The sequence below is a fragment of the Bufo bufo genome, chromosome 1 (assembly GCF_905171765.1).
Source record: "Bufo bufo chromosome 1, aBufBuf1.1, whole genome shotgun sequence".
NCBI lineage: Eukaryota > Metazoa > Chordata > Amphibia > Anura > Bufonidae > Bufo > Bufo bufo.
The window spans coordinates 470,254,800-470,281,034 of record NC_053389.1 but is presented as its reverse complement, the minus strand read 5'-3'; the positions used below and the strand labels follow the sequence as shown (position 1 = coordinate 470,281,034).

Below are 26,235 nucleotides of genomic sequence, written 5' to 3'. Positions count from 1 at the left end.
ATATCTGTTTCTGGGGTTTTACTAGCAAGGCCATCAAGGGTGGTCATACAGCTTTGTACTACCGAACTGTTTGTTCATCACTAAGAAGATTTGCCAACTAGGATGCTAGGAAATCTGGGTGGCAATAGTAATCCTTCCATCATTTTTTTATGACATAATAACAGTCTACAGTGTATGTGAATATTCTATGTGTGTTTTCTTTAATGAAAAAAAAAAACCGGGTGGATGGATATTTGGATATTATTTTTGAAGTCACTGAATGTATTCTGCTTCCTGTCCTTTTTCTTCAGTTATCCCCTTTGTTCGGACCTTTAGCTCAGCTCATTTTACTTTCTCAGTCAGACCATTCGCTCTGACCAGAGAGAGTAGGGGGATAAGCAACTCAATTAGAGGATCACACATTACACTGATAAGGCTCCATTCACACGACCGCAAAATGGGTCCGCATCCGTTCCGCAATTTTGCGGAACGGGTGCGGACCCATTCATTCTCTATGGGGACGGAATGGATGCGGACAGCACACAGTGTGCTGTCCGCATCCGCATTTTGCGGTGCGCTTCCCCGATTTTGGGTCCGCAGCTCCGCAAAAAGATAGAGCATGTCCTATTCTTGTCCGCAGCTTGCGGACAAGAATAGGCATTTCAATGGGGGTGCCGGGCTGGTGTGTTGCGGACCGCAAAACACATACGGTCGTGTGAATGGAGCCTGAATGCAATTTTTTTTGTGGTCAACTTTATTTAGGCAATCAACAGAACAATAGAACTGTCAAACTTTTATCCCAATTCTACACATATTATTAGAATAAGGATTACCCTGCAGATAACAACTTCCCCTCACAGCTGGAGTAAATTGACCATGGTTTACCTGTCTATTTAGGAGGTCTTAACATTTGTGTTGACTGCTACAGAAGGACAATATTTTTTATTTAATTTTCAATGGCATAGTACTACTAAAATGAAAAATAAACTGTAAATAAAAAAAAAAAATATTGACAATCCAGCATTTTTTTTTTGAATTTTTATGATAATCATCTATTAACACAAAAATTGTAAATTCTCATCAAACTGAACCTTCCTGCTTCAGAATGTTTTCAGGTCAGTAGTGACAAACGCTTTAGTTGTAGATTTTAGAAAAAAAATCTACAGCATACACCACGAGGGACGCCGAGTTGCATATCACTCCATCCTTCTCCCCTCTGTGTGATGTTTTGGGAAAACACCCCCCCCCCCTTACTCATGCATAAGGAGGAGGGGGGGTTTCTCCCAAAACATCGTGCGAAGGGGAGGAGTATGGAGTGAGGTGCATCTCAACATCCCTGGTGATGTACAGTACAGACCAAAAGTTTGGACACACCTTCTCATTCAAAGAGTTTTCTTTATTTTCATGACTATGAAAATTGTAGATTCACACTGAAGGCATCAAAACTATGAATTAACACATGTGGAATTATATACATAACAAACAAGTGTGAAACAACTGAAAATATGTAATATTCTAGGTTCTTCAAAGTAGCCACCTTTTGCTTTGATTACTGCTTTGCACAGTCTTGGCGTTCTCTTGATGAGCTTCAAGAGGTAGTCCCCTGAAATGGTTTTCACTTCACAGGTGTGCCCTGTCAGGTTTAATAAGTGGGATTTCTTGCCTTATAAATGGAGTTGGGACCATCAGTGGCGTTGAGGAGAAGTCAGGTGGATACACAGCTGATAGTCCTACTGAATAGACTGTTAGAATTTGTATTATGGCAAGAAAAAAGCAGCTAAGTAAAGAAAAACGAGTGGCCATCATTACTTTAAGAAATGAAGGTCAGTCAGTCAGCCGAAAAATTGGGAAAACTTTGAAAGTAAGGGCTATTTGACCATGAAGGAGAGTGATGGAGTGCTGCGCCAGATGACCTGGCCTCCACAGTCACCGGACCTGAACCCAATCGAGATGGTTTGGGGTGAGCTGGACCGCAGAGTGAAGGCAAAAGGGCCAACAAGTGCTAAGCATCTCTGGGAACTCCTTCAAGACTGTTGGAAGACCATTTCAGGGGACTACCTCTTAAAGCTCATCAAGAGAACGCCAAGAGTGTGCAAAGCAGTAATCAAAGCAAAAGGTGCCTACTTTGAAGAACCTAGAATATGACATATTTTCAGTTGTTTCACACTTGTTTGTTATGTATATAATTCCACATGTGTTAATTCATAGTTTTGATGCCTTCATAGTCATGAAAATAAAGAAAACTCTTTGAATGAGAAGGTGTGTCCAAACTTTTGGTGTGTACTGTATGCTTTTGTACTTCTATGGATTTTTTCGCAATGAATTGGATAAATAAAGAAATATGAAGGTGATTCACCCCGTGTCCGCGAGTATGGAAGTAGTGCTCGCTTGACTACATGCAACAATGAGAGGTATTTGGATTCAGGGATCTGCTTTTTGTATTAGACAACTTTACATTTGCTCATGGTATTCTTGTGTGTTATTTGAATGCATTTTCAGCTTTATAATTATTTACAGCAAATGTATCTATGCAATTTCTATTATGTAATGTTTTATCATTTCATAATATGTCATGTATTTCTAACTGTATCAAACAGTTAAACAAATTCCAGTATTTGAATGGTAAATCTATTTTCCTGTATTGTTCATCAGTTTACCATAAGTAGGTACAGTATTCTGTACCTGAATGTTATGGTAAAAATCCCTATGTAAGACAACCCTGTTCACTTTAATGCATACACTACCAGCCTATGTAGGTGTGGTCAGCGTGAGCGGACAGCTATAAAAGTTACTATTGTTCATTGAATTCTGTTTGATATCAAAGTGATAAGAACAATTAGACTGAAATAATTCCAGCTAAATACTTACCAATAACTACAATTACAAGAAGCGGAATAACCAGGAAGATGAAATAATATGGAGCAGTGCTTGGGTTGAGTGCTTTTATTTCCGTTTTAAAGTTGCCTAATATAACCTTAAAGAATGATGAAATGAGTTATTATTACAGGGTTAATAAAGGCACAGTGATGATTTCCAGTGTCTGGTATTGCAGCTCTGTTTTACTCAAGTGAATTGGACAAAACCAGATACAACCCATGTACAAGTCACTGTTTCTGGAAAAAGAAGACTGTTTTATTTTAATCCTGGACAGCTCCTATAGTATAGCTAACAAGAAGCACTGACCAGTAATTGTATAGGGGTCTCCAAGTATTTCTATAAAACCTCATTTGAAAATGTCTCTTGATACTATACATTATTCAGTTGTAATGGCAAACTGCAAGAGACCAAGTACATTACCAAAGGGAAAGGAATGGCATGGGAAAGGGGAGAGTAGGATGATGGGGGTATTAATTTCAATGAAGCCTGACTGACTGTTATGCACATAATTCTAGAGTAGTCAAGTGCTCACAATGCTGTAACTAACCTACTTCCAGGACCAGGACCTAATTACTGTACAACAGGTAAAAGCCCCCCTCCAGCCTCTTGTTTATTTTTTCAATTACCCACAAGTCACAGAAGATGCTGAAAGTGGTCCCCGTTCACATCTTTGCATCTTTGGGCACATAAGATTATGTTGGCTGATACTGCTTGTGATGCTGTGGATAGTGTTTGTGATGTTTTCCTTGAGTTCATCCAGGGAATGTGGATTGTTAGCGGACACTTTCTGGTTTACATTTTCCCACTGATAAAAATCACTTGTGGACAAGTCTGGGGAATGTGGTGGCCATAACGCCTTGCTCACAGTTCGCTCCTCCGTAAACAGTTCATGAACGAGTGTCAGTGAGTTCTGTGGGGTGCGGCATGTTGCCCCATCGTGTTGGGAAAAGCATTTTTTTCTTCTGCAACATCAATGTTGAAGAGCTGCAAGCCAACATAATCTGACCTGCCCAAAGATGCATAGACGTAAATGAGGACCACTTTCAGCATCTTCTGTGACTTGTGGGTACTAAAAATATATATTTTTTTAAATCCACTTGCTCGTTTAACTTGTCATACTATCACTGGAGGTGGGCTACTTTTTCGTGGGCCACCCTGTATAAGGGTGTCTTCACACAAGTTTGTTACAGAAATTTTTGTGACTGAAAATTCTGAATGGGACTTGCAGGAATCTATGTGCTTGCCACCAAAACAACCACATTCAGTTGAATGGAGAACATATTTTTAGTCACAGAAACTTCTGCAAGAAAATCTGTCACTTTGAGGGCATACACATACTGTACTGTATACATACTATATAGAATCTAACACAATCTATCTCACACGATACACTACGTAGATTCTAATGTTAGAAAATCACGATTCACGGTATCCAATAAGCAAACTATCTCCCTGTTTAGCAACACAAGAACACATGGCTTGCATCCATGGCACATCAGTTTTTAAGGTGTTGGTGATTTTATCCCACCTTGTACATTCATTTGTCCTTGGCTCCATTAGAGATGAGCGAATTGCTTAAAATTAGCTTCGGATTAGATTTGGCCAAATTGTTTCACTAGTTCAATTCAGATCTGACTTGATTCTACCAGAATCAAAAGTGCTTCAATTGGCCTGAAAATTTGTGTGACACTCAAAAATTCAGATTGGGATATAACTCGATTCGCTCATTTCTATCCATTAGGCAATCTACCGGCCAATGTTTGGGCTACAATAACATCCAAAGCTGTAACCCCACCCCCATAATGCCCTTTCCCCTCATACAGACAACACTTACCTGGTCCCCGACTTCTGTTTCCTCCCGGATCCCTCCACGGCTGCGCGCTGCTTCTCCCGTCGTGCAGATCACAACCTCCGCAGACTGGGGGGATTGCAGCCAATTGCAGGCCATTGTGACATCACCTGGGGAGATACAGCGGTGGCCGTGAAGGGATCTGGGAGGACACAGGCATCGGGAACCAGGAACCAGGTAAGTATTTTTTTGTTTGTTTGAGGCCCAGGCATTGTGGGCAGGGGGGAGGGAACTGGGGGGTCACAGCTTTGGATAACCCCTTTAATTGCATTTAGGACAGTATAAACAGTGTGGATACAGGCTACAGGAAGGAAACATATAGCCCATGGGAAAGGTCTTTTAAAAAGGAACTGTGTTACACCACAATATCACTCTTGTTTAAACATCCACAGCCAGTTTATAAGACCAGATATATATTGCTGAAAAGGTGTGTATTTCACCCAGAATCCTCAGCTGGGAGAGGTAAATGAAATCCTGAAAGCTGCAGTAGTTTTAGGAAAGTGTAGTTTGCTGAAACAGGTTTGGTTAGATTCTGGGCTGGATTTTTTTTGGCCTGGTGGGTAGGTGGAAGGAGGATCCATCAGTCCACACCCTTCCAGCACGGCTATTTCTCCTAGCCTGAGGTGATCTCAGATGTTACTGCTGGGCTCATTACTGTGGAATAAAATCAGGTCTCAGATTGTCAGTCAGTGTCAGAAAGCCTGGGAAGCTAGCTGTCTGAGTCTGAACCTCCCCGCCCCCGTGAAATGTGCTGTATGGTGAAATAGAGAAACCCTGTGTATTAGTTAGAGCCCAGACGGTTGGTATCACCTGCTTTATGGTTGGCTCTAGGGTATTACAGCTCAAGTGACGTTTTCCAGAGGGTTTTCCAGAGGGTTCGCTCTTTTCAGGGCAGGTGCTTTGCTTACCTGGAAGAAAATACTGGGCAAAGTAGGGGCGGAATAGGGAAAGAAATCCAACCCAGCCCTGTTCTCTCTCTGGTGAAATATTCATCCAGGCAGGGCCGGCGCTTCCATATAGGCAAGGGGGGCAATTGCCCCCAGGCCCCCAAGTCCTTAGGGGCCCCCGCCGGCCCGCAACTAACTATATTTTTGTGGCGGCAAGTGGGGGCAACGGTGGCAGGACAGTCACACAGGGAGATGAGCGCTTCCATTGTGGAAGCACTCATCTCCATAGTCATCTGTATCGCCATCCTCAGGACAGCGATACAGATGGCTGTGCTGTGGGGCAGGGCAGGGAGAGGTGTGTCCCTTCCCTGTTCCTCTGATGGGCTAAAGGCACTAGGCGGGCAGCCTATCAGATGCCGATGCAGGCGGCGCGATGACGTCATCACGCCGCCTGAGCCGAACAGCGCAGGACACAGGCCGGAAGAGACCTGCATCGCATCGCTGACATGGAGGTAAGTATAAGTGTTTTTTTTTTTTTTTATATGTGTACAATACTGGCGGCTACTGGCACATGATGGGGGGAGTGCTCTGGCTACTGGCACATGATGGGGGGAGTGCTCTGGCTACTGGCACATGATATGGGGGGGCTCTGGATAATGACACATGATATGGGGGGCTCTGGCTACTGACATGATATGGGGGGGCTCTGGCTACTGGCACATGATAGGGGGGCCTCTGGCTACTGGCACATGATATGATATGGGGGGCTCTGGCTACTGGTACATGATGGGGGGCCTCTGGCACATGGGGCTCTGGCTACTGGCACATGATATGGGGGGGCTCTGGCTACTGGCACATGATGCGGGGGCTCTGGCTACTGGCACATGATGGGGGGCCTCTGGCTACTGGCACATGATGGGGGAAGCTCTGGCTACTGGCACATGATGGGGGAGGTCCACTGGCTACTGGCACATGATATAGGGGGGCTCTTGTTACTGGCACATGATATGGGGGGGTTCTTGTTACTGGCACATGATATGGGGGGCTCTTATTACTGGCACATGATTGGTGGGCATCTATGGGGACACATTTTACTGGCACATTATTGGGGGACATCTATGGGTGCACTTTTTACTGGCACATTATTGGGGGCACTTTTTACTGGCACATTATTCGGTGGCACTATGGGGGCACTTCTTATTGGCACATTACTGGTGGGAACCATAGGGGCATCTACTAAGACCACAAAGAACGGGTATTTTATATGTATAGGGGCATTTTATACTGGGACACATTATGGTGGGTACTATGGGAAAGGGAGGAGAGGAGTACTATGGGGTCATCTACGGGGGCACTAAAAAGGGGTATTTTATATTTACAAATTATGGGGGACACTGAGGGCATGTACTGGGGCACTATATGTGGGACATTTTATACTGGTACATTATGGGGGGCACTAGGAGGGAGGGGGGAGAGGAGCACTATGGGGGCATTTACTGGGAGCACTATATAGGGGTATTTTATACTGGCACATTATGGGGGCACTATGGGGACATTAGCTCAACTGGGGGTATTACAAGGGGGTATTTTTTGCACTGTCACATTATAAGGAGAACTATTTCTACTGGGGGGGCATTATGGTGGGCTTTATTACTCCCCCATGGTATGAGCCCCCTAGTAGCAGCACCAGCCTCTCCCTGCTCTGCTATTCCTCTGCCCCTTCTCCAAATCCTTATTATGAAATCTTTCTCATTAGGATAAAACACAACATCAGCTCCACCGAGCCCCCCGGCCAAGTGTTGAAGTGGTGTCCGAGATCCCAAAGGGCCAAGTCAAGTAATTGTAAGTTTTCATGTGAAATATATGTTTGTTATACACATATAGCAAACACTGTGCCATACAATATACAGTATACCTCTTCTCTGTGCCACACAATATACAGTTTCTTCTGTATGAACATCCACAAATTAAATCTGCAGAGTCAATACGGGGCGTTAAAGTCCGCAAGTGTCATGGGGGGGGGCCCTTATTGTTTTTTGCCCCAGGGCCCCGTTTCACCTAGAACCGCCCTGCATCCAGGTCTGCAGATCTGCTCTACATGGTACTCTACTTGCTTTGTACACAAGTACTGGTCTCATGACAATTGGACCTATTGTGTCATATGATGGAAATGCAGGAATCCCATACAATTGGGGGTTGATATTTCTATCTGCTACATGGGTCCTAGTTGTTATATTGTTCATTCTTGAGCAGTGATGGCCAGTTCGCAGTGGTCGCCAACGAACACATGTGGGCTGCCATCTTAACTCACAAGTCTGGCGATGCACAGGTAAGCTCTTACCTATGCCTGTGTCGGGAGCCGGTCTGAAACAAATGCGGTCACCGGGAGCAGGCAGTTCCGAGAACAGCCCGATGAAGGCCCCCGGCGGCTGTTCTCGGAACTGCCTGCTCCCGGTGACCGCATTTGATTTCAGACCGGCTCCCGACACAGGCACAGGTGTGCATCGCCGGACTTGTGAGTTAAGATGGCAGCCCGCCTGTGTTCGTTGGCGAACACTGCGAACTGGCCAAGTGGCCATCACTGTTCTTGAGGAGGTTTTTGCACTGGTTGTGTTGCAGGGTGACTTTTTTAAACAATTGCTATATATCAATGTGACCACTACACTCAGCGGTGCGTTATGTATTAAGGCATTTGCCTGGATTTGTGGGAGGGGCTGAGGTCCGCCTCCAGCCTATTTAGGGCACCCCCCTTACCTGGCTCCTGCACCGTCTGAGGTCTGAGCTTTGTGAGAGGAAGTCGCTTGTTGGAGTTCTGAGGAATTTTCCTGCGAGCCGCTGATTTTCTGAGAGCCTTTTTCGTCGCCGTCTGGTTCTGGTTTTGGAGCATTGCTGTTCTTTTCCCAGCTTCACTCGGTTCACTGTGGGTCGCGTTTGCCCGTCAAACTGTGAGTTATTTCGTACGGGTCAGCAGGGCCTCACGGTTGCCCCAGTACCGGTTCATCTCATTTCATTAAGGCGCACTAATGTCACGGTTTCATACAAGTCACCATCATTCATTTCTGTCACACCTGTTCATGCGTTCTCATTCACGATTTGCACCATCATTCTGGTCATACACTCTGGCAGCATGCGGCAATGGTTCCTGGGTTAAAACCCCCTTTTTTCTGTTGTTCTTTCACACGCGGCATTCATGTCACGGCTGCCCAGTCACCAGCAGCTCATTTCTCAGGCCCTCTGTCATCTCCCCACAGGACCGTCACGCCGGCCAACACCTGCTAATCTCAGCCCACTACCCGGTCTGGTTCACCCCAAACGAACATTCATCATGTACAACACAGGGGCAGCTGCGGTGCACCCCCCCCCATTCATTTCACTTTCACTAGCGATCGTCCCCTCCCCGTCGCCTCCTGCCTGTTGCCGCTCCTCCTGCCGCGCGGCCAATGGCGCCCGACCGCGTCCTGGGGCCTGGTCTGCGCATGCGCGGCCGGGGTTCTGCGCATGCGCGGCGATTTCGTCGGCGCATGCGCAGTGTCCCGACGACTCCGGACACAGGTGTTCAAATACATAGATTCTTCCCAGGCTCCATGTCACCCCCCCCCCCCCCGGTCAATTACGGGCGCAGTCACGGGGGCCAGCGGCGGTGCACCGCACACCCCCCCCCCTCTCCCATTCATTTACCTGCACTGGGCTCACCGCGGCCGAAACATCCCCTCACCACCTCCTGCCTGTTGCCGCTCCCCCTGCCGCGCGGCCGATGGCGCCCGGCCGCGTCCTTGGTGCCTGGTCTGCGCATGCGCGGCCGGGGTTCTGCGCATGCACGGCGATTCCGTCGGCGCATGCGCGGTGTCCCGGCGGCCGTGCGCGCAGCACTTGTGTTCGGGGGGCCGCCGTCGGACAGCAGGGGAGGCCTCCCAGCATGCCCCTCTAGTTACACACTCCCCAGGAGCCCCAATAAAAACAAGGAACGCATCAACACCCATGTCATAAACAGGGAAATCATGAGCAGGCCCTCTTGTCCGAAATCATGCATGATCTCACCAATGCTCTGCTGGCCAGAGGGGCATAGACTTCCCATCCGCACTCAGCTACAAGTGACTGTCTCAAAAAAAAAAAAAAAAAAAAAAAAAAAAAAAAGGGGTCGTCACCTTTTCACAACCATGTTCCACCCTGGGGATAGGTCATTGGAAAAAAAAAAAAAAAAAAAAAAGAAATAACCATTTACAAATTGTTGCATCGTATTCAATGAACGAGTGGAAATTGCGGGGGCACGGTCCAGATATGTTCCAAATTGCAGGCGCGCACTTCCGCCTGGCCAGGGCCACGGCACGCACTGGTCTCGTTCACACCAGGCGCTAGCTATCATTTCATGTCATAACCGCCATGATCCTTCCGGTCATGCATATGTACCACATGCATTTACATTTTTCATCACACTTTGTTATGTTTACCCTCCCCCTTATTTTTAGGCGGTCAACCAATACTGTTTTACACTACCGTGTATCCGGAGAATATTTTCTTGGTACCAGGTACGTTCACCTGCTCATTTACCAAAATCTACCTTACATTTCGGATGGTCCCGTTAGGGTCAGCGTGCTGGCTTTAGGGGCACGATCATCCCACTAGGTACCTCCCCCCCCTCTTCGGCTTCGCCGGCAGTTAGTGGTCCCGCGAGGCCGACACCCCGCCTCAAACGTACGGAGGCACCTGCCCAACGCGCCACCTCGTTAGTAAGCCGCCTCGCATGTTGCATAGAGAGGGCCTCACCTGTCACTCCCTTCCCCTAGTCCTATCTTACAGTCACCGAGAGGCCAACGCTCCTGCCACTACCACGATTGGCCTCATTACCCCCTCGTGCCAAATCATAGGTAGAGCCTCTCAAAGCCGCTTGGCAATTAGCAGGGCCTCACCTGTCACCATGCAAGTGTAATTTTTTCGCCATTTGGCCTAGCTAGCCAGCACGGTCCTGCGTGGCCTCAAATTAATCAAACTTTTTTATTGTAGTATGTCGCTGGATGGGTTGGGAAACCTCTCCCTACCTGGCACCCCGGCTAGATCTGTCACTACTACTCCGGGAGACGATCTAGCCAGTCCAGCGTCCATCCGGTCCTGGACAATTCCACGCATCACGGCGGAGTTGAGGAAACGGCATGTCCCCTTCCCCGCCACGGCAAGGAAAGCTGAACTGTTCCGGCTGCTGCGCGCATCGGGCAATAATAGTGATGCGGGGGAAGGACCCAGCCAGTCCGGCACCGGGGACATCCATGCCATGCTGGCCTCTCTGATGACGTCTATGTCAACGGTCAACGCCAGGTTGGAGAGGTTAGAATCGGTCACCACGACCCTCTCCTTGGCAGGTCCACCACCGGCGGCATCACCGCCACCGGCCGGTTTACCGGTGATCACGCCGTCCACTAGCATGGAGGACCAGGAAGTCAACCCGGCGCATATGATTCCTGAGCACTTGAAACGGGATATCCTGGAAGGTAAGGATGTAAACCTGGCCTCCCTTCTGATTGCCTCCCAGGACGTGGTCGAAAACACGACTTATGCCTACGACGAGGTATCAGTTGTGGTCAAGTCCAGGGATGCCCGGCTCAATAGGAAATTGACCATTCCCGAATTCGTGTTGGCCTTCGGAATCTATAGAGAGGTCATCTGTGCGGTCTACCCCAACAGGAGGGAGGAATTCGACCTCTACTTACACAAACTGGTGGACTTGGGCAACAAATACGGAGGGTCAGCGTTTTATGACTATCACAGGTCTTTTTCGGCGAAGGTGGCGGGGGCCTTCTCCCAGTACGGAGTCCGCTCCAACTGGGCGAGGATCGACACGGTCATATTCTGTCGCCACTTCGCAGGCCTCAGGACCCCAGCCTGTGCGCACTGCTCATCCACGGCCCACACCACCAATTTCTGCCCGAACACGTCGGTCAGACAGGGTCTCTCCCAGGCAGCTGGTCCCTCCAGGGTCCCGGAAAGACTGGCCCGGGACAAGCTGGGTCGGCCGATCAAATTTCTAGGCAAATCCATGATTTGCAATAACTTCAATAACGGATGTAAATTATTACATATATGCACCAAATGTTTCCGGGCACATGCCAAGTCCATGTGTCCAAATAAAATGTTTACCAAACCGTATCTAACAACCATCAACATGCCAGTTTTTACCGCGCTCATGTCGCAACACCCCTCCAGGCATCTCTCAGATTTCCTCGTTTCAGGATTGACAGAAGGATTTCACACGGGCATCCTGTATATGCCAACAGGCACCCTGGAATGTCCCAATCTTTTATCCGCTCTACACAACCCCACCGCCATTGACGCCCTCATAGCCCAAGAGGTAACAGAGGGTTTTGTGCTAGGTCCTTTCAAGACTCCCCCATTCGCCACATGGCGCACCAACCCCATTGGCGTCGTCACTGGGAAATCTTCCCAGAAACAGAGGCTCATCATCGACCTATCGGCACCTCACGGGACGGGCAACCCCAGTCTCAACTCCCTCATTCCCTCGGAGGAATTCTCTCTGCAGTATACCACCATAGATCACGCCATCACGGCCATCAGTCAAGCAGGAGTGGGGGCATGGCTCAGCAAAACCGACATCGGCAACGCCTTCAAATTACTTCCGATTCACCCTACACTGTGGCACCTGCATGGCATCAAGTGGTCTGGGGATTATTATTTTTTCTCCCGATTGACCTTCGGGTCCAAAAGCAGCCCGGCCATCTTAGACGTGTTTGCGGAAGCGTTATGCTGGTTGCTATTGAATATAGCAAGGTGCCCGCTGGTTTTACATTACCTTGATGACTTCCTATTGGTGGAAGAAAACACTTCCCCTCCTTCCAGCCTCAGAGCCACCGTCAAGCTGTTCAAGGAACTGGGGGTCCCCCTCTCCACCAAGAAGACAGAGGGGCCGGACACGATCATCACCTTCCTGGGTATCCAGTTGGATTCAGCTTCAATGCAAGCCAGTTTGCCGTCCGGGAAGATCCAGGACATCCTCACCCATATAGACGGCTATCTTCAACTCGGCACCTGCAACCGCAGAGAACTACAGTCCCTGCTGGGCTCCCTGAACTTTGCCATGCGCATCATACCCCAGGGTCGCTCGTTTATTTCACGGCTTCTGCACCTCTTCCCCTTGTTCCTACACGACTCGCACAGATTGTCCCTGGATGCCCACGCTGCGGCGGATCTGGGAATGTGGAGGAGATTTCTGTCCACCTGGAATGGCAGGAGCTTGTTTCTCCCTCAGCTGTCGGACTCTTCCCCCTCTATCTGGTCAGATGCGGCATCTACCACAGGCTTTGCGGCCATATTTGGGGACGATTGGCTGTGGGGCGGCTGGCCTCCTGAGGTCCAGGGTCTGGAAGGATTCTCCACTACCTCAGCGCTTTTTGAGATCTATCCCATCGTAGCGGCTGCCGTGGCGTGGGGTCATTTATGGGCAAATCTGGCGGTCCGCTGCTACTCGGACAACCAAGCAACCTGCCAGATCATAAACAAAGGTCGTTCTAAATCCCTCACAATCATGAGGTTCATGCGAAGACTTACTTGGCTGGCCGCCTGCAATAATTTTTTCTTGCATTGTTTCCATGTCCCGGGGGTGTGCAATTCGGCTGCTGACAATTTGTCTCGCTTCAAATTTCAGGCTTTTCATCAGGATCTCCCATCAGCATCACCCACTGCCTCCAGCACCCCGTCTTTTCAGCAACTCATTCTGGACTAGAGGCCATCATGCGGCATAGCCAGTCTTTGTCCCACTTTTCACTATCAGTCAATACACATAGAGCATACAACAGAGCATTCACGCTATTCAACAGATTCCTGGTAGAACACAACATCACGCACCCTTTCATCATGTCGTCTGTTTTGGGATTTGCTTCTTTTTGCCACCTCAAACTAAAATTGTCATACAACACCATCAAACTGTATCTTACGGGCATTCAACATCATATGCTAATCTTGCACCCTAACTACACCAGCTTCATGGCCTCCCACCAAATCAAAACAATACTCAGAGGCATTCAGAAGACGGAACCCGCACGTCCAGCCCAAAGGCTGCCCATCAACAGTCATGTTTTCAAGGCATTATCCGACCTGCTGGACGCCACGCCTTTTAATACAAATACCAACGCGGTCATCAAAACGGCTATTTACTTAGCCTTCTACGGGTTCCTGAGGCCCGGGGAATTCACTACCACCTCCACATCCCAAACCTCATCTTGTCTCCTTGTCTCCCACTTATCTAAACACCTGGATCACTACGTCCTGACCTTACCTCACTCCAAGAGTAGTCAGCATTCACCTGTCAACATCTCATATTACCCCACGCACAACAAATGGTGTCCGGTGAGGGTGCTGGACACCTACAGTCAGCTTCACAGGTTCCTACCCTCTCAACCGCTACTTCAACTTCATGGATCGGTGCTCACCACGACCACCTTCATGATCCATGTCAGATCATTTCTCACCCAACTGGGCCTTAACGCGGCCAACTACTCGGGGCACTCCTTTCGCATCGGAGCTGCATCCACGGCCTCCAGTGCCAACATCCCTGCCCATGTTATCAAGAAATTGGGACGCTGGAAGTCGTCCGCTTACGCACGATACATTCCCAATCCAGCGCAAGAGTTAAGAGTGGCTTTCCAAAGCATGTCGGGTTGAGCTGTTTACATGTTTTATTGGTTACAAATAAACTGGTTTATTTCCATTTTTGCCCTCTTCTTTCTTAGGCCTACCTCGTCCTCGGTTTCGGCACACCACAACCGACTGCATTTCTTTCCCTGCATTCCAGGGCTCTTCTCTGTACTACCGTAAGCACCTAACACAAGTATTAAGGCATTTGCCTGGATTTGTGGGAGGGGCTGAGGTCCGCCTCCAGCCTATTTAGGGCACCCCCCTTACCTGGCTCCTGCACCGTCTGAGGTCTGAGCTTTGTCCCTCCCACCACTCCACTCATTTACAACTCATTTCTTTTATGTCTTTTCCTTGGGTGGGCCCTCTTCTTTCTTAGGCCTACCTCGTCCTCGGTTTCGGCACACCACAACCGACTGCATTTCTTTCCCTGCATTCCAGGGCTCTTCTCTGTACTACCGTAAGCACCTAACACAAATATACTTTTAGGTATAACAAGTCAATGACAAAATGAGAAGAGCTTCTCATATCAATGCTGTTTTATGCAATTTACTACCTGGTTGTTATAGGGAACATCATTATAGTTACAATAATTTTTAGGCATCTTCCCCATGAAAGGGATTGTAGTAACTTACCTCAATCCATATTTCTTCAGAATTAAATTTTTTTTTTGAAACCTTCCTTGCTTTACAATGTATTGATTTCTGATTGATAGCTGTTATATTACATGAGTTCCAGCTTGGTACCTCTTCGATGTAATGTATTTGGACTTCGATTTCATGAGCCTGGATTTCCAGTTCATCCTCTGTTTTCTGTAAATTTATGAAACTTGAATCAAGCGGTGTTCAATAATTATCATATGCTAACATTAGCATAAAGGTACTGAAAAAAGGTTTATTGTGATGTATTGTGATTGTCCGTCTTACCTCCGCTGACAGCTTGATTCGTTTCCATCACATTTTACACTGCCCATTTCCATGGTTACGACCACCCTGTGGTCGTGCTTGCATACTATAGTAAAAAGTTCCAGCCTATGCACACTCCTGCAGTCCCAATCATCAGAGAGACCGGCGCTTTGTCCTATAGTGTGCAAGCACGGATTACGCTGATGGATTGCAGAGTGGTTGTAACTATGGACATGAGCGATGTATAATGCGATGGAAAAATAAATCAAACCAGCAAAGGAAACAATATGGACAATCACAATACAGTAGTAAGTGCCTTGTATTCACTTTCTCTACATGATAAATACAATTTTCAGAAGCAGACAACCCCTTTAAGTTTGGCCTCATGCACCACGGCCGTAGTTATGGTCCGCATCCGAGCCGCAGTTTTTGCGGCTCGGATGCGGACCCATTCACTTCAATGGGGCTGCAAAAGATGCGGACAGCACTCCGTGTGCTGTCCGCATCCGTTGCTCCGTTCCGAGGCCCTGCAAAATAAATATAGCATGTCCTATTCTTGTCCGTTTTGCAGACAAAAATAGGCATGTCTACAATGGGCCACCCATTCCGTTACGCAAATTGCGCAAGGCACACGGACGGCTTCTGTTTTTTGCGGATCCGCGGTTTGCAGACCTCAAAAAGCGGCACGGTCGTGTGCATGAGGCCTTCGACGTATGTTTATGTAACCAGTCTGTCTGGGTCTCTGATCTCACTTAATTTGGTTTTCTAAAGTTACAGTCTAACATCCATGGACTTTTTAAGTAAACTGCACTTCTCACCACTCCATGGACTGTATCAAGGTTGGAGCTACATTAGATCACTTCTGCATCCTTCCCTCCAATATGCTGGAGTTTCTGTCTTGTCAGTGCACCTGTGTGATCCGGCTTGGCTGATGTTAGTAGTGCTGGATTATACACAGCCTTTTTCGCTGTGCTGAGTCCTGCTATAGAACACTATATTCTGATCACCTAGAATGGTCATTGGGTAGGTAAAGCCTTGATGCATGCAGTACCGTTTGTGTGCCAGGCACATTTTATAGCAGCGCTCAGCACAACAATGAAAAAGGCTACTACATTCCACAGATCATGTTTGGTCGCCGTAAAATAAAATTATACTATTACATTTACCTCTATTATGACTTCAATCTCATTATCATTTTTATTTAGTGTAACGAATTTTATGAAAGTAGGGTCCTCCTTGTAAATGATTTCTCCACACGTCGCAGTACTTTCTTGAATGGCTAGTTTCACATGGTAAGTCTGTGCAGATTCACCTATTTTTGGAGCTATAAAATAGCAGTGAGATGAATCTCCTAAGCACTCACTCCTCTGTAAAACACAAAAAAACATGGTATAATGTGGTAATACACAAGTATTAGATACAAAAGATACCCCATAAACATTGTATATCATGCTTCATTTCATGATATCCTCCAAGGGGCAAAATAGAAATTTTATAGCTCCATACAAAGTTTGGTTGCACAGACCATAGTATTGCACAAAACCTATTGACTTCTCTGGGACCCTACTGTCTGATTTCATACTCAGGCAGGAACAGTTTTTTTTTGCCGTCAGATGATATGGAAATCTAATGGGAAGAAAGTGGGGCATGTTCCATAGGACTTCTAATGTACAGAGGTATTTTGCCTCAGAAAGAATCATTGCTTCTATAGGACAGTAAGCTAGTAATATGGCACTGCACAATCTACACTTAAAGGGGTTCTCCAGGAAAGAAAAAATTAAAATACTGAAAAAACATGCTATTATAAATAAACTCTTAAATTCCTTTAATTATTTATAATGGCTTGTTTTTTGTCTAGGGGACAATCAGTAATGGAGTTAAAATGGCCGCTGTCAGATTTATGAGCATGAAATCCGTCCTCCTAATGACACTGCAGAACAGCTTGTATGAGAATACAGAGCCCTATGTAAACTCCGGTCTCGGACAGTATCTGTACTGTGAAGCTCTATATTATGTGCAGATAACAGGTGAGATAAGGGCTCAGCTATGTCTCTGTGCTTCGGAAAGGAGTTCACCTGACCACTTATGTACACCATAAAAAAACAATGATAAAATCATTAGAATTCATAATTGTTTTGTCCATGGCCATTTTTACGTTTCTGCAAATATTTTCAACCCAATTTATAATCACATCAGATGCAAGAATACATCAAATATACAGAGAGCCCTTTTAACACAATCTTGCATTCTGAGAGTGAATTTATTGCTCTTACGTTTTTTAGAATCACGTTCTTTGAAATGGTGATACCATCTATTAAGTCCAGATTTCTACCAGATATCCTGAGTTTTCGACCACCACTAAAATAAAAATGTATATAGACATAAGCTAGAGTAATAGGAACAGACACATGGAGTTTTCATTACTTATGAATGTCTATAAGGGTGCCTTCACATGTGGCATAAAAATACCCCACAGAATCTGTAAAAACTTACACAGCAAAAAACATATCGGAGTTACTGGAGATTTTGTGGAATATGTGCTGTGGATTTGGATTGTTGATTTTGATGCAGAAATTCACATAAAATTGCTGATTATGATAAAACTCCATGTTGAAAATCCACAATATATGTAGAAAATTCTATGGAAATACTTTCCAAGACAGAAAAATTTAGCACAGAAAGTTAAAACATACTTAAACTTTCAGATAACTTTTTAGAATACGCTGTAATGTGTGTATACATGAGTGACAGCATTATATATGACCATGATCTGACTTGTATGTGGCACGTTTTAGCAGTTTTCTTCTTTACAGTCTACATGATAATTTTGATGAGACTCTGAGCCTCCTCAAACTAAATCTCTCTCCCTCACTCAGTAGATCTATATAGGACATTAGAGAAAAGTACTGAACAGTATATATGTGAATAAAGCAGTTGGGTGAGATAGAAGACTTATTATTAGCTACTAAATGGAGGGAGGGCCGAAAACAGCTGATAACTCTAGAATAAGGCATTTTTCTGAAATAAGATATATTACAAAGCATCTTATATTCACTTGTACAATTGATTTATGCAAAGTTGTTTGGAAAGTTACTGACCATTTAACCATGTACAGGTGAAACTCGAAAAGTTTGAATATCATGCAAAAGTTCATTTATTTCAGTAATGCAAATTAAAAGGAATTGCATTAATGCAGCTTAAAATTTGAATTCTGTGAAAAGGCTCAATATTCTAGTCTCAAAGTGTCAGCTAATTAATCCATATTCCCTGAGCAAAGGGTACCTCAAAATTGCGACTTTGGGGTTTCATAAGCTGTAAGCCATAATCATCCAAATTATAACAAATAAAGGCTTGAAATATCTCGCTTTGCATGTAATGAGTCTATCTCATATGTTAGTTTCACCTTTTAAGTTGGATTACTGAAATAAATGAACTTTGCAAGATATTCAAATTTGTCGAGTTTCACCTGTATGTGTTACAATTCTCCCCATAGGAATACATGGTGTATAGAAATAAATGGCTATCCGCACATGGAAGAAAAATAAAGTCGTGTGCATGAGCTGTAAGTGCTGTGGTCACATATTTGTCTGGGAGTCTACTAAAAAATGTGACAATGTTTACATATGCGGCGTTTCAGTCTCATAAGGTTAATGGCATTGTGCGGGTCATTGGAATTTTTTTTAAAAAAAAGTAGAATTCAGAAGGCATGACTTTTTTCTCCATAGGCTGAACATGTACAAAAAACAACATAAATTGCATTTTTACTTGTGTTAGAAACCTGGTCAAAAGAAATTAGTCATTTGTCATGTTCTAGTGTTCATCATATTATTACTGTAGACATACACTTGTAAAATGTGTTTTTAGTAATCTTACCTGAGCCAGGTATTATTTGGAGCAATGGCAGAACATGACGCTGATTCATATGAAATACTTTTGTTGTAACAATTTCCATGAAAATCTACACAAAGTCTCTTGACTTCATTTTGACTTTCCGGCAGAGTGATCTCGGCATGTGTGCTATTTATGTGACGGGAAACTTTCAATCTAAAAGGAAAATTATGGAAAGAGAAATGATTATAGTGCAATCAGATAAATAAAATGTATCATACACATGGCTACTGTGGGCAGGCCTTACCATCTGGTCTCATCCCCTTAGGCCCCATTCATACAACCTTATTTTTGGTCCGTATCTGATCTGCATTTTTTGCGGATTGGACGTGGACCCAATCATTTCAATGGGGCCGCAAAAAAAAAAACCGAACATGTCCTATTCTTGTCCGTTTTGTCCACAAAAAAAACAAAAACGGATGCAACATGGGCATCACACGGACATCATCCATATTTTGCAGACTGCAAAATACATATGGTCGCATAAATGCATCCTTAGGGTATGCCCACACGTTTAGGTTTTCTGATGAAGTTTGGAAGCCAAAATCAGGAGTGGATCGTGTTAGGAGATATTAAGAACATATATTACTTTTCTGTTTTGAAGTCACTCCTTGTTTTTGGTATCCAAAACTGCATCAGGAAACCTGAATGTGTGTCTGTACCCTTAGGTGTGTCATTGTACAATATCTAAAGTCTTATATGGGTTGGCCACCTTTTGGGTGTTTTTTGGCAAACATCTCTCCTTTCTAGACCTCCAAAATGGAAGCATTCTTACCTGCTCCCCACTGCTTGCCAGCCTTATCTGCTTCACTTGGCATCAAAGTGAATGTTTACAGCAGGGAATCCGAGTGAGGTAGCCGAGGCCAGAGAGCAAAGGAGCAAGGATCCAGCAGCTGGGAACAGGTAAATATGCTTCAGGTCTGGCCACTGGGAAGGTTTGCCAACCCCCCCTCCTAAAAAGGAAAGGTGTCCAACCCCTTTAAACAAGTATCCTGTTCATGCATGCACATACTTACACCTGAGGTTTGCAGCTGCTGGTACCAAATAAATAGACCCTTGATAGCCCCTGAAAATTTTTACCACCAATGAGGACATTTTTCTTTCCCACTGAAAGAAGCCTGTCAACTTCTACAAACTCAATGGTGACCTGGGGAAGGCAAGACATAAAGATAGTACAGTATTAATATTCTAAATGCAAATTTTCTCTATGACACAGATGTTTGTATGTATGCTACAATGATACAATGAGAATTATTTCAAGATTCATTTCTTATATTTATTTTAATTTGTCTATTTTTATATATGTAAAGCTTCAAGGGGCTCTACAGTCCCATGCCATTTTTTTTTTATCTCCCCAAAGAAGCCCAAAAACAATGTTATTTATTCTAGCACTTTCCTTTCCATGATCTCTGCACTACTGTATCCTGGCATGTTTACATGCAGAACTTCCGGTTTTCATCTGCTTCCTGTTGTGTTTCCTAACTAAACTCAGCTTGCTTTACTCTATACTGTTTTTCAGGATTCGCTCCACCTGCCACACTAATCCCTCTGCAGAAGTCATGCCCCCTACACTTTGCCTCCCATGTTTATTAAGTGGAGCAAGCCCTCTGAAACATTACAGAGCAATGCATGCTGGGTATGGTTAAGAGAAGCGAGCAGAAGGCTGATGAAAACAGGAAGTTCTGCATGTAAACATCCTGCCAGGGCACATTGAAGCTGAGAACAGGAGAAGGAAAGTTCTGTCACGAAAAACAGGTATATGGGGCACAAGTACAGTGTTTAGGGTAGTGAATGCAGATAAGAAAATTCCTTATGGGACTTTCTATCATTTTATGTTATGGCACACTGCTAAGTTCAGAATAGAATCATACTATTGATAGCCTATCCTTAGATTAGGCCTGACTTTCCCCCTGTGGTAGATATTGGAGGAATGAAGGTTGCTGCATTCTGAATTTCAACAGGCATGATCATTTTCTTCCCAGGGGCAATGAACCACTGCCAGGGCATGCATGCCTGACTGAGTAGACAGTCCATGTGTATGGGGTGGGGGTGGGAGGAGTTGGTTGGCAGTACCCAGCACAATGCTGAAGTCTTACTAAACCATCCAACAGTTAAGTCTCAACTTCAGTAAACCCCATGTGGCCTCATGTACATGGCTGTATTATGCCTCTATTTCGTATGGAACAATAGTATGGCCACTATACATGTGAGTGGGTGCCTCCTGACCCTATACAGAATAATGCAGAGTTTTTTTTAATATGTCAGATTCTGTGTGAATCTGCCAGGAAACAAAATCATATATCTCTGTACAAACAGCACCCAACACGAACCAAACGGCCTCTATACAATGCCATACTGGCACTGGGCTCTGCTGTGTGCCTGAGTTACTGTACAAGAAGAGAAAATATACATTATACATAAATATACAATATACATACATACACAGCACATGCCAAACCTGTGGTATGGGGTTTGCTCATATTCTGTTTCCTACCCTTATCAGCAGAACACAGGAAATGCTTTTGTTGTTCCCTATATTAAGTGTAGGTCACATGTGTCAGCATAATTCATGAATATTTTCTTAACTGAGAAGGTGGAATTGATGTGAATGGGTATTCAGTGTCATTTTATAAATGCTCAATGGAGTTTAAGTTAAAGGGAGTTGATCACCAGGAAATTCTTTGATTAACCAGCTACAGTACTGTGTAGGACTAAGGCTACTTTCACACTCAATGACGGATCTCAATACCGGAAAAAAAAACGCTTCAGTTTTGTCCCTATTCATTGTCAATGGGGACAAAAGTGAACTGAACAGAACGGAATGCTCCAAAATGCATTCCGTTCTGTTTAGTTGCGTTCCCATACCGGAGAGCAAACCGCTACATGTTGTAGTTTGCTTTCTGTCCTGGGATGTGGAGCAAGACGGATCAGGCATGACCCCCAATGCAAGTCAATGGGGACGGATCCATTTTCTCTGCCACAATAGAAAACGGATCCGTCCTCCATTGACTTTCAATGGGGTTTATGACGGATCAGTCTTGGCAATATTAAAGGTAATACAACCGGATCTGTTCATAACGGATGCAGATGGTTGTATTATCATTAACTAAAGCGTTTTTTCTTAACCCTGCCGGATCCAGAAAAAACGCTAGTGTGAAAGTAGCCTTAGGCAGCTGAATGTAATAATATCTTTCATTTAGTTCTGGAAGAAAAGTACTTTTAATCCATTTGCAAAAAAGCAGTTAAGTGCACCCACTGAAATACTGTATGGCATGCAACAATATCTGCAAATTGTGTAATAAATGCCCCCCTATGTATGTAGTCATTTTTCTACAGACTGTATAACCTTACATTAGATGAAGATCCCTGTGCTGCATTTTCTTCAATCAATCTGCATTTGTTCTGTGGAGATAAAGCGTAAGATCAAATTCTGATGCTTCCATAACACTGTGGATGAATTACAGAGAATGATATTAAACTGTGCACTTCAGCTTCTCTCCCCTCCTGTTTAGCCATGCCAGTCTGTCACTAGAGTTAGGAGGGGATGTCCAGGATTTTCAGAAAGTTTGAAATGGTATAAAATAAAATAAAAATATTACTCACCTATTAAATCCGCCACCATTCCAGCGCTGCCACTGTCTTCAGCAGTTATCCTTGTGCAGTGAGCCCAGAAGAGGGGAGAGGATAGGAGTAGTAGTAGTATCAATAATAGAGGTTGTAGTAATTACTCACTCTGATACACCCCTGGGCTGTGCAGTCATAGAAATGGCGCACCTTTTCTTCCCTTTGGGGCACACACGATATTGGATACCTGCCTGATATCAGTTGCCCTTGGTGATGATTAATTGTGAGGTGCAAGGTAAGGGTACTTTCACACTAGCGTTTTTCTTTTCCGGCATAGAGTTCCATCACAGAGGCTCTATACCGGAAAAAAACTGATCAGGCATATCCCCATGCATTCTGAACGGAGAGTAATCCAGGATGCATCAGGATGTCTTCAGTTCAGTCATTTTGACTGATCAGGCAAAAGAGAAAACTGTAGCATGCTACGATTTTATCTCTGGCGGAAAAAAACTGAAGACTTGCCTGAATGCCGGATCCGGCATTTTTCCCAATAGGAATGTATTAGTGCCAGATCCGGCATTCAAAATACCGGAATTCCGGATCCGTCCTTCCGCATGACAAGCGGAGAGACGGATCCGTTTTCGCAATGCATTTGTGAGACGGATCCGCATCCGGATGCGTCTCACAAATGCTTTCAGTCACATCCAGATCGGCGGATCGGGCAGGCAGTTGCGACGACGGAACTGCCCGCCGGGTCACAATGCCGTAAGTGTGAAAATACCCTTAGTTCCCGTAAATGATGTGTCAGCAATGTAGGTGTTGTTGCACACTTTGATGAGACCAGGTTTAATGCAAAAAGACCATTGTACTTTACTGACATGGTTCAATAGATGATTCACACAGGCAATGATCACATTAAGTGCAACCTTTACAGTCGTCATATGTATTTTCCAAGGCCGTGTAAGGGATGGCTTATTCTCTTTTCAATCAGGTTGTCCAATCTCTCCTTTTTCAGCCTAAGGGGTGCAAATGAACTCTCACTCTATTGTATCTCACAGTTTGAGAATTTTGTTCAGATGAACAAATTAATTTGTACAAATTGATTTGGTCATCCCTAATGCTGTTCAATGTATTTGGCCTAAACAGAATTTTGTGTAACAAAAAAAATTATTCCAATACTTCACTTAATATTGTACTTTAATTTTGCATCTTACAGTACCTTCACATCATAAAGTTCCCACATCTAAATGTTCAATGCTTTCTCAGTTTATACTTCCACATTTAGAGTGGTTTCACACATGCCATTTTGAAGCTGTTTTGGGGCAGCTTTTAAAGGTTATCTGTCAGCTTAATTTTGGCATTCAAACTGCCTTCAGTAGCTTAAAGGGGTTGTCCAGCTTTGGTATCCCCTGCTGCTAAAGGAGCCAGAAACCAGCAGTGGAGAGCAAGTACGGTTTTCTTCCCCCCACAGGTCCAGCAAGTTGGAGAGGTCTGACAGAAAGTCCACTCTTTACCAATCCGGTCATGTTGATCCTTAAGTGCCTCTTGTGCCTTTTTTCTGATTTGTAAATGTGCAGAAAATTATCTTTAACCCATGTTCCACCACCATATGCAAATTAACAGTTACAAGTCAAGGAGACAATCGCTAATTTGCATACCATGGGAGTGTGGATTAAAGATTATTTAGTTTTAGCGTTTTTAGTCTGTCTGGCTTCTTTTCAAGAATAATCTACAAAAAATATGTCCAAATTTATATATTCCCAAGCTTGTAACGGAACCAACTCAATTAATAGAAAAAAAACCTTGAGTCTTTCATGTTCCCCAATAAAAACATAATTTTATTAAATCCATTTAAAAATTAACAATCCAATATATCTGGGATCCAATATTATGCCAACCATAAAAACCTGCAAGGAGCCATACACATATGCCCTGTGAAGTATAAAATATGTACCCAATCTATTACAGTATAACAAGTTAACAACAGTGTAATAAAGGTTGAATAACAAACAATACAAATATGCACAATGGAGAAAAATACCATATACAAGTAACTAACACTGGTGTGCTATTCAGAACTGCCCATAACACTACTAGAATATACATCCTATCTATCCAAGTGCAATGCTAAACATCAATAATGACTGAAATGTGCTCACCCTGTCAGACTGGAATGGTGGCCCCCTCTACATACTTTTCGTCATCAGGAGAAGAGGGTTTTTATAGTCGGCATAATATTAGATCCCAAATATATTGGATTGTTAATTTTCAAACAGATTTAATAAAATTATGCTTTTTTTATTTTATTTTTTAAATTACCAATAAAGTACATCTGTGCAAATTAAAAAAAATTATCATTATTATGGTACTTAACCCTTTACCCTTTTTTTCCTCTTGCGATGCATCCCATTTTCCCTCCCTAACCAAAGCCAACGGGGGGGGGGGGGGGGGGGGGGGGGGGAAGAGGGGAGGAAGGGGGGAGAAAGGAAAAAATTAAAAAGGGAAAATAACCATAACATCTAAGCAAACTACCAACCAAAAGTTATCTCCCTAGAACTTCCATGATGAACAGATATTACTCCAATTTTCCCCAGTATTTCTTTCCCTATATAAGATATTTTCATAACTTTTCAACTTTTTCACTAGATTTATCCATGAGTTAAACCTTGGAGTATTTCTTGAGAACCAAGCTTGTGTAATTAATATTCTGCCCAAAAATATTATTCTAATCAGCAGTATCTTTTTAGGCTTAACGCAATTGACCTTAGATAGATCATTCAGAATCAAGCATTGTGCTGTAAACAGAATCAGCAACTTCAGTTTTTGAGTAATAAGCTGTGATGCAGACAGTTGTATTATCTGAATGGATCTATCTGTCCATGACGGATTCGCACAAAACATGAGTGTGAAAGTAACCTTATAAACTGAACCGCAATATTCTTTTAACTCTAGATAAGACAAGAACATATGAAAATAATCAGCCATATAAAGATCACATTGTGGGCAACCACATTTATTCAACAAAAAATGATTGATATATATCATGTGAACAATATTAAACTGTACTAATATGTGATTAAAATTGTGTGATTCATATCTCAAGTTGTCGTGAATATTTTTCCAATCATCTCAAACAATCGTAAGAAACTCAGCTCCCCATGCCTTTGGCCGGGAGAACAGATCTTATTAAGACAGATCTTGGTTAATAGTTTATATAGTTGGGAAACCTTGACCTTCTGGCCTCGATTCCCCACCACATTATTCAGAGACATGCAAGTGTCTATTTCCAACCGAGACTTTTCTTTTGTGATAACCAGTGCTGAACGTAACTAACAATACCTAAAACAACCCGAAATTACCCTTTTCAGATAGAAAACTAAACAGAACTATTCCTCACCACCTGTGATACATAGACAATATTATTTTTTTGCCAGAATTGATCCACTGACAAGTTAAACAAATCCTGTAGATAAAAATTATGCCAAAGGGGAGTAAAAAAAGAGATCCTTTTATCCCCAGCCATTTGCACCTACTAAATAGCTTTCCAATCGCTCGATATTCTTGTTTAGCATATCTCAATTGCCCCGATTCCAACAAAGTAAATATATTATCGTATGGGGATAGTCTAACTAACATTCTGCACAAAGGA

At 44.1% G+C, this 26,235-nt stretch overlaps 1 protein-coding gene across 1 annotated transcript in view; it reads right to left on the bottom strand.

Moving 5' to 3' along the window:
* PLXNC1 (plexin C1) overlaps positions 1 to 26,235 on the bottom strand; it is a 168,387-nt gene that overhangs the window by 80,974 nt on the left and 61,178 nt on the right. Inside the window, exons 9-15 of the mRNA XM_040408849.1 lie at positions 22,374 to 22,424; positions 20,039 to 20,169; positions 19,008 to 19,178; positions 17,408 to 17,492; positions 16,301 to 16,501; positions 14,865 to 15,041; positions 2,848 to 2,953 (exon numbers count right to left, since the gene is read on the bottom strand). Of these exons, the coding sequence (XP_040264783.1) occupies positions 2,848 to 2,953; positions 14,865 to 15,041; positions 16,301 to 16,501; positions 17,408 to 17,492; positions 19,008 to 19,178; positions 20,039 to 20,169; positions 22,374 to 22,424 (922 nt within the window). The remainder of the gene's footprint in view (positions 1 to 2,847; positions 2,954 to 14,864; positions 15,042 to 16,300; positions 16,502 to 17,407; positions 17,493 to 19,007; positions 19,179 to 20,038; positions 20,170 to 22,373; positions 22,425 to 26,235) is intronic.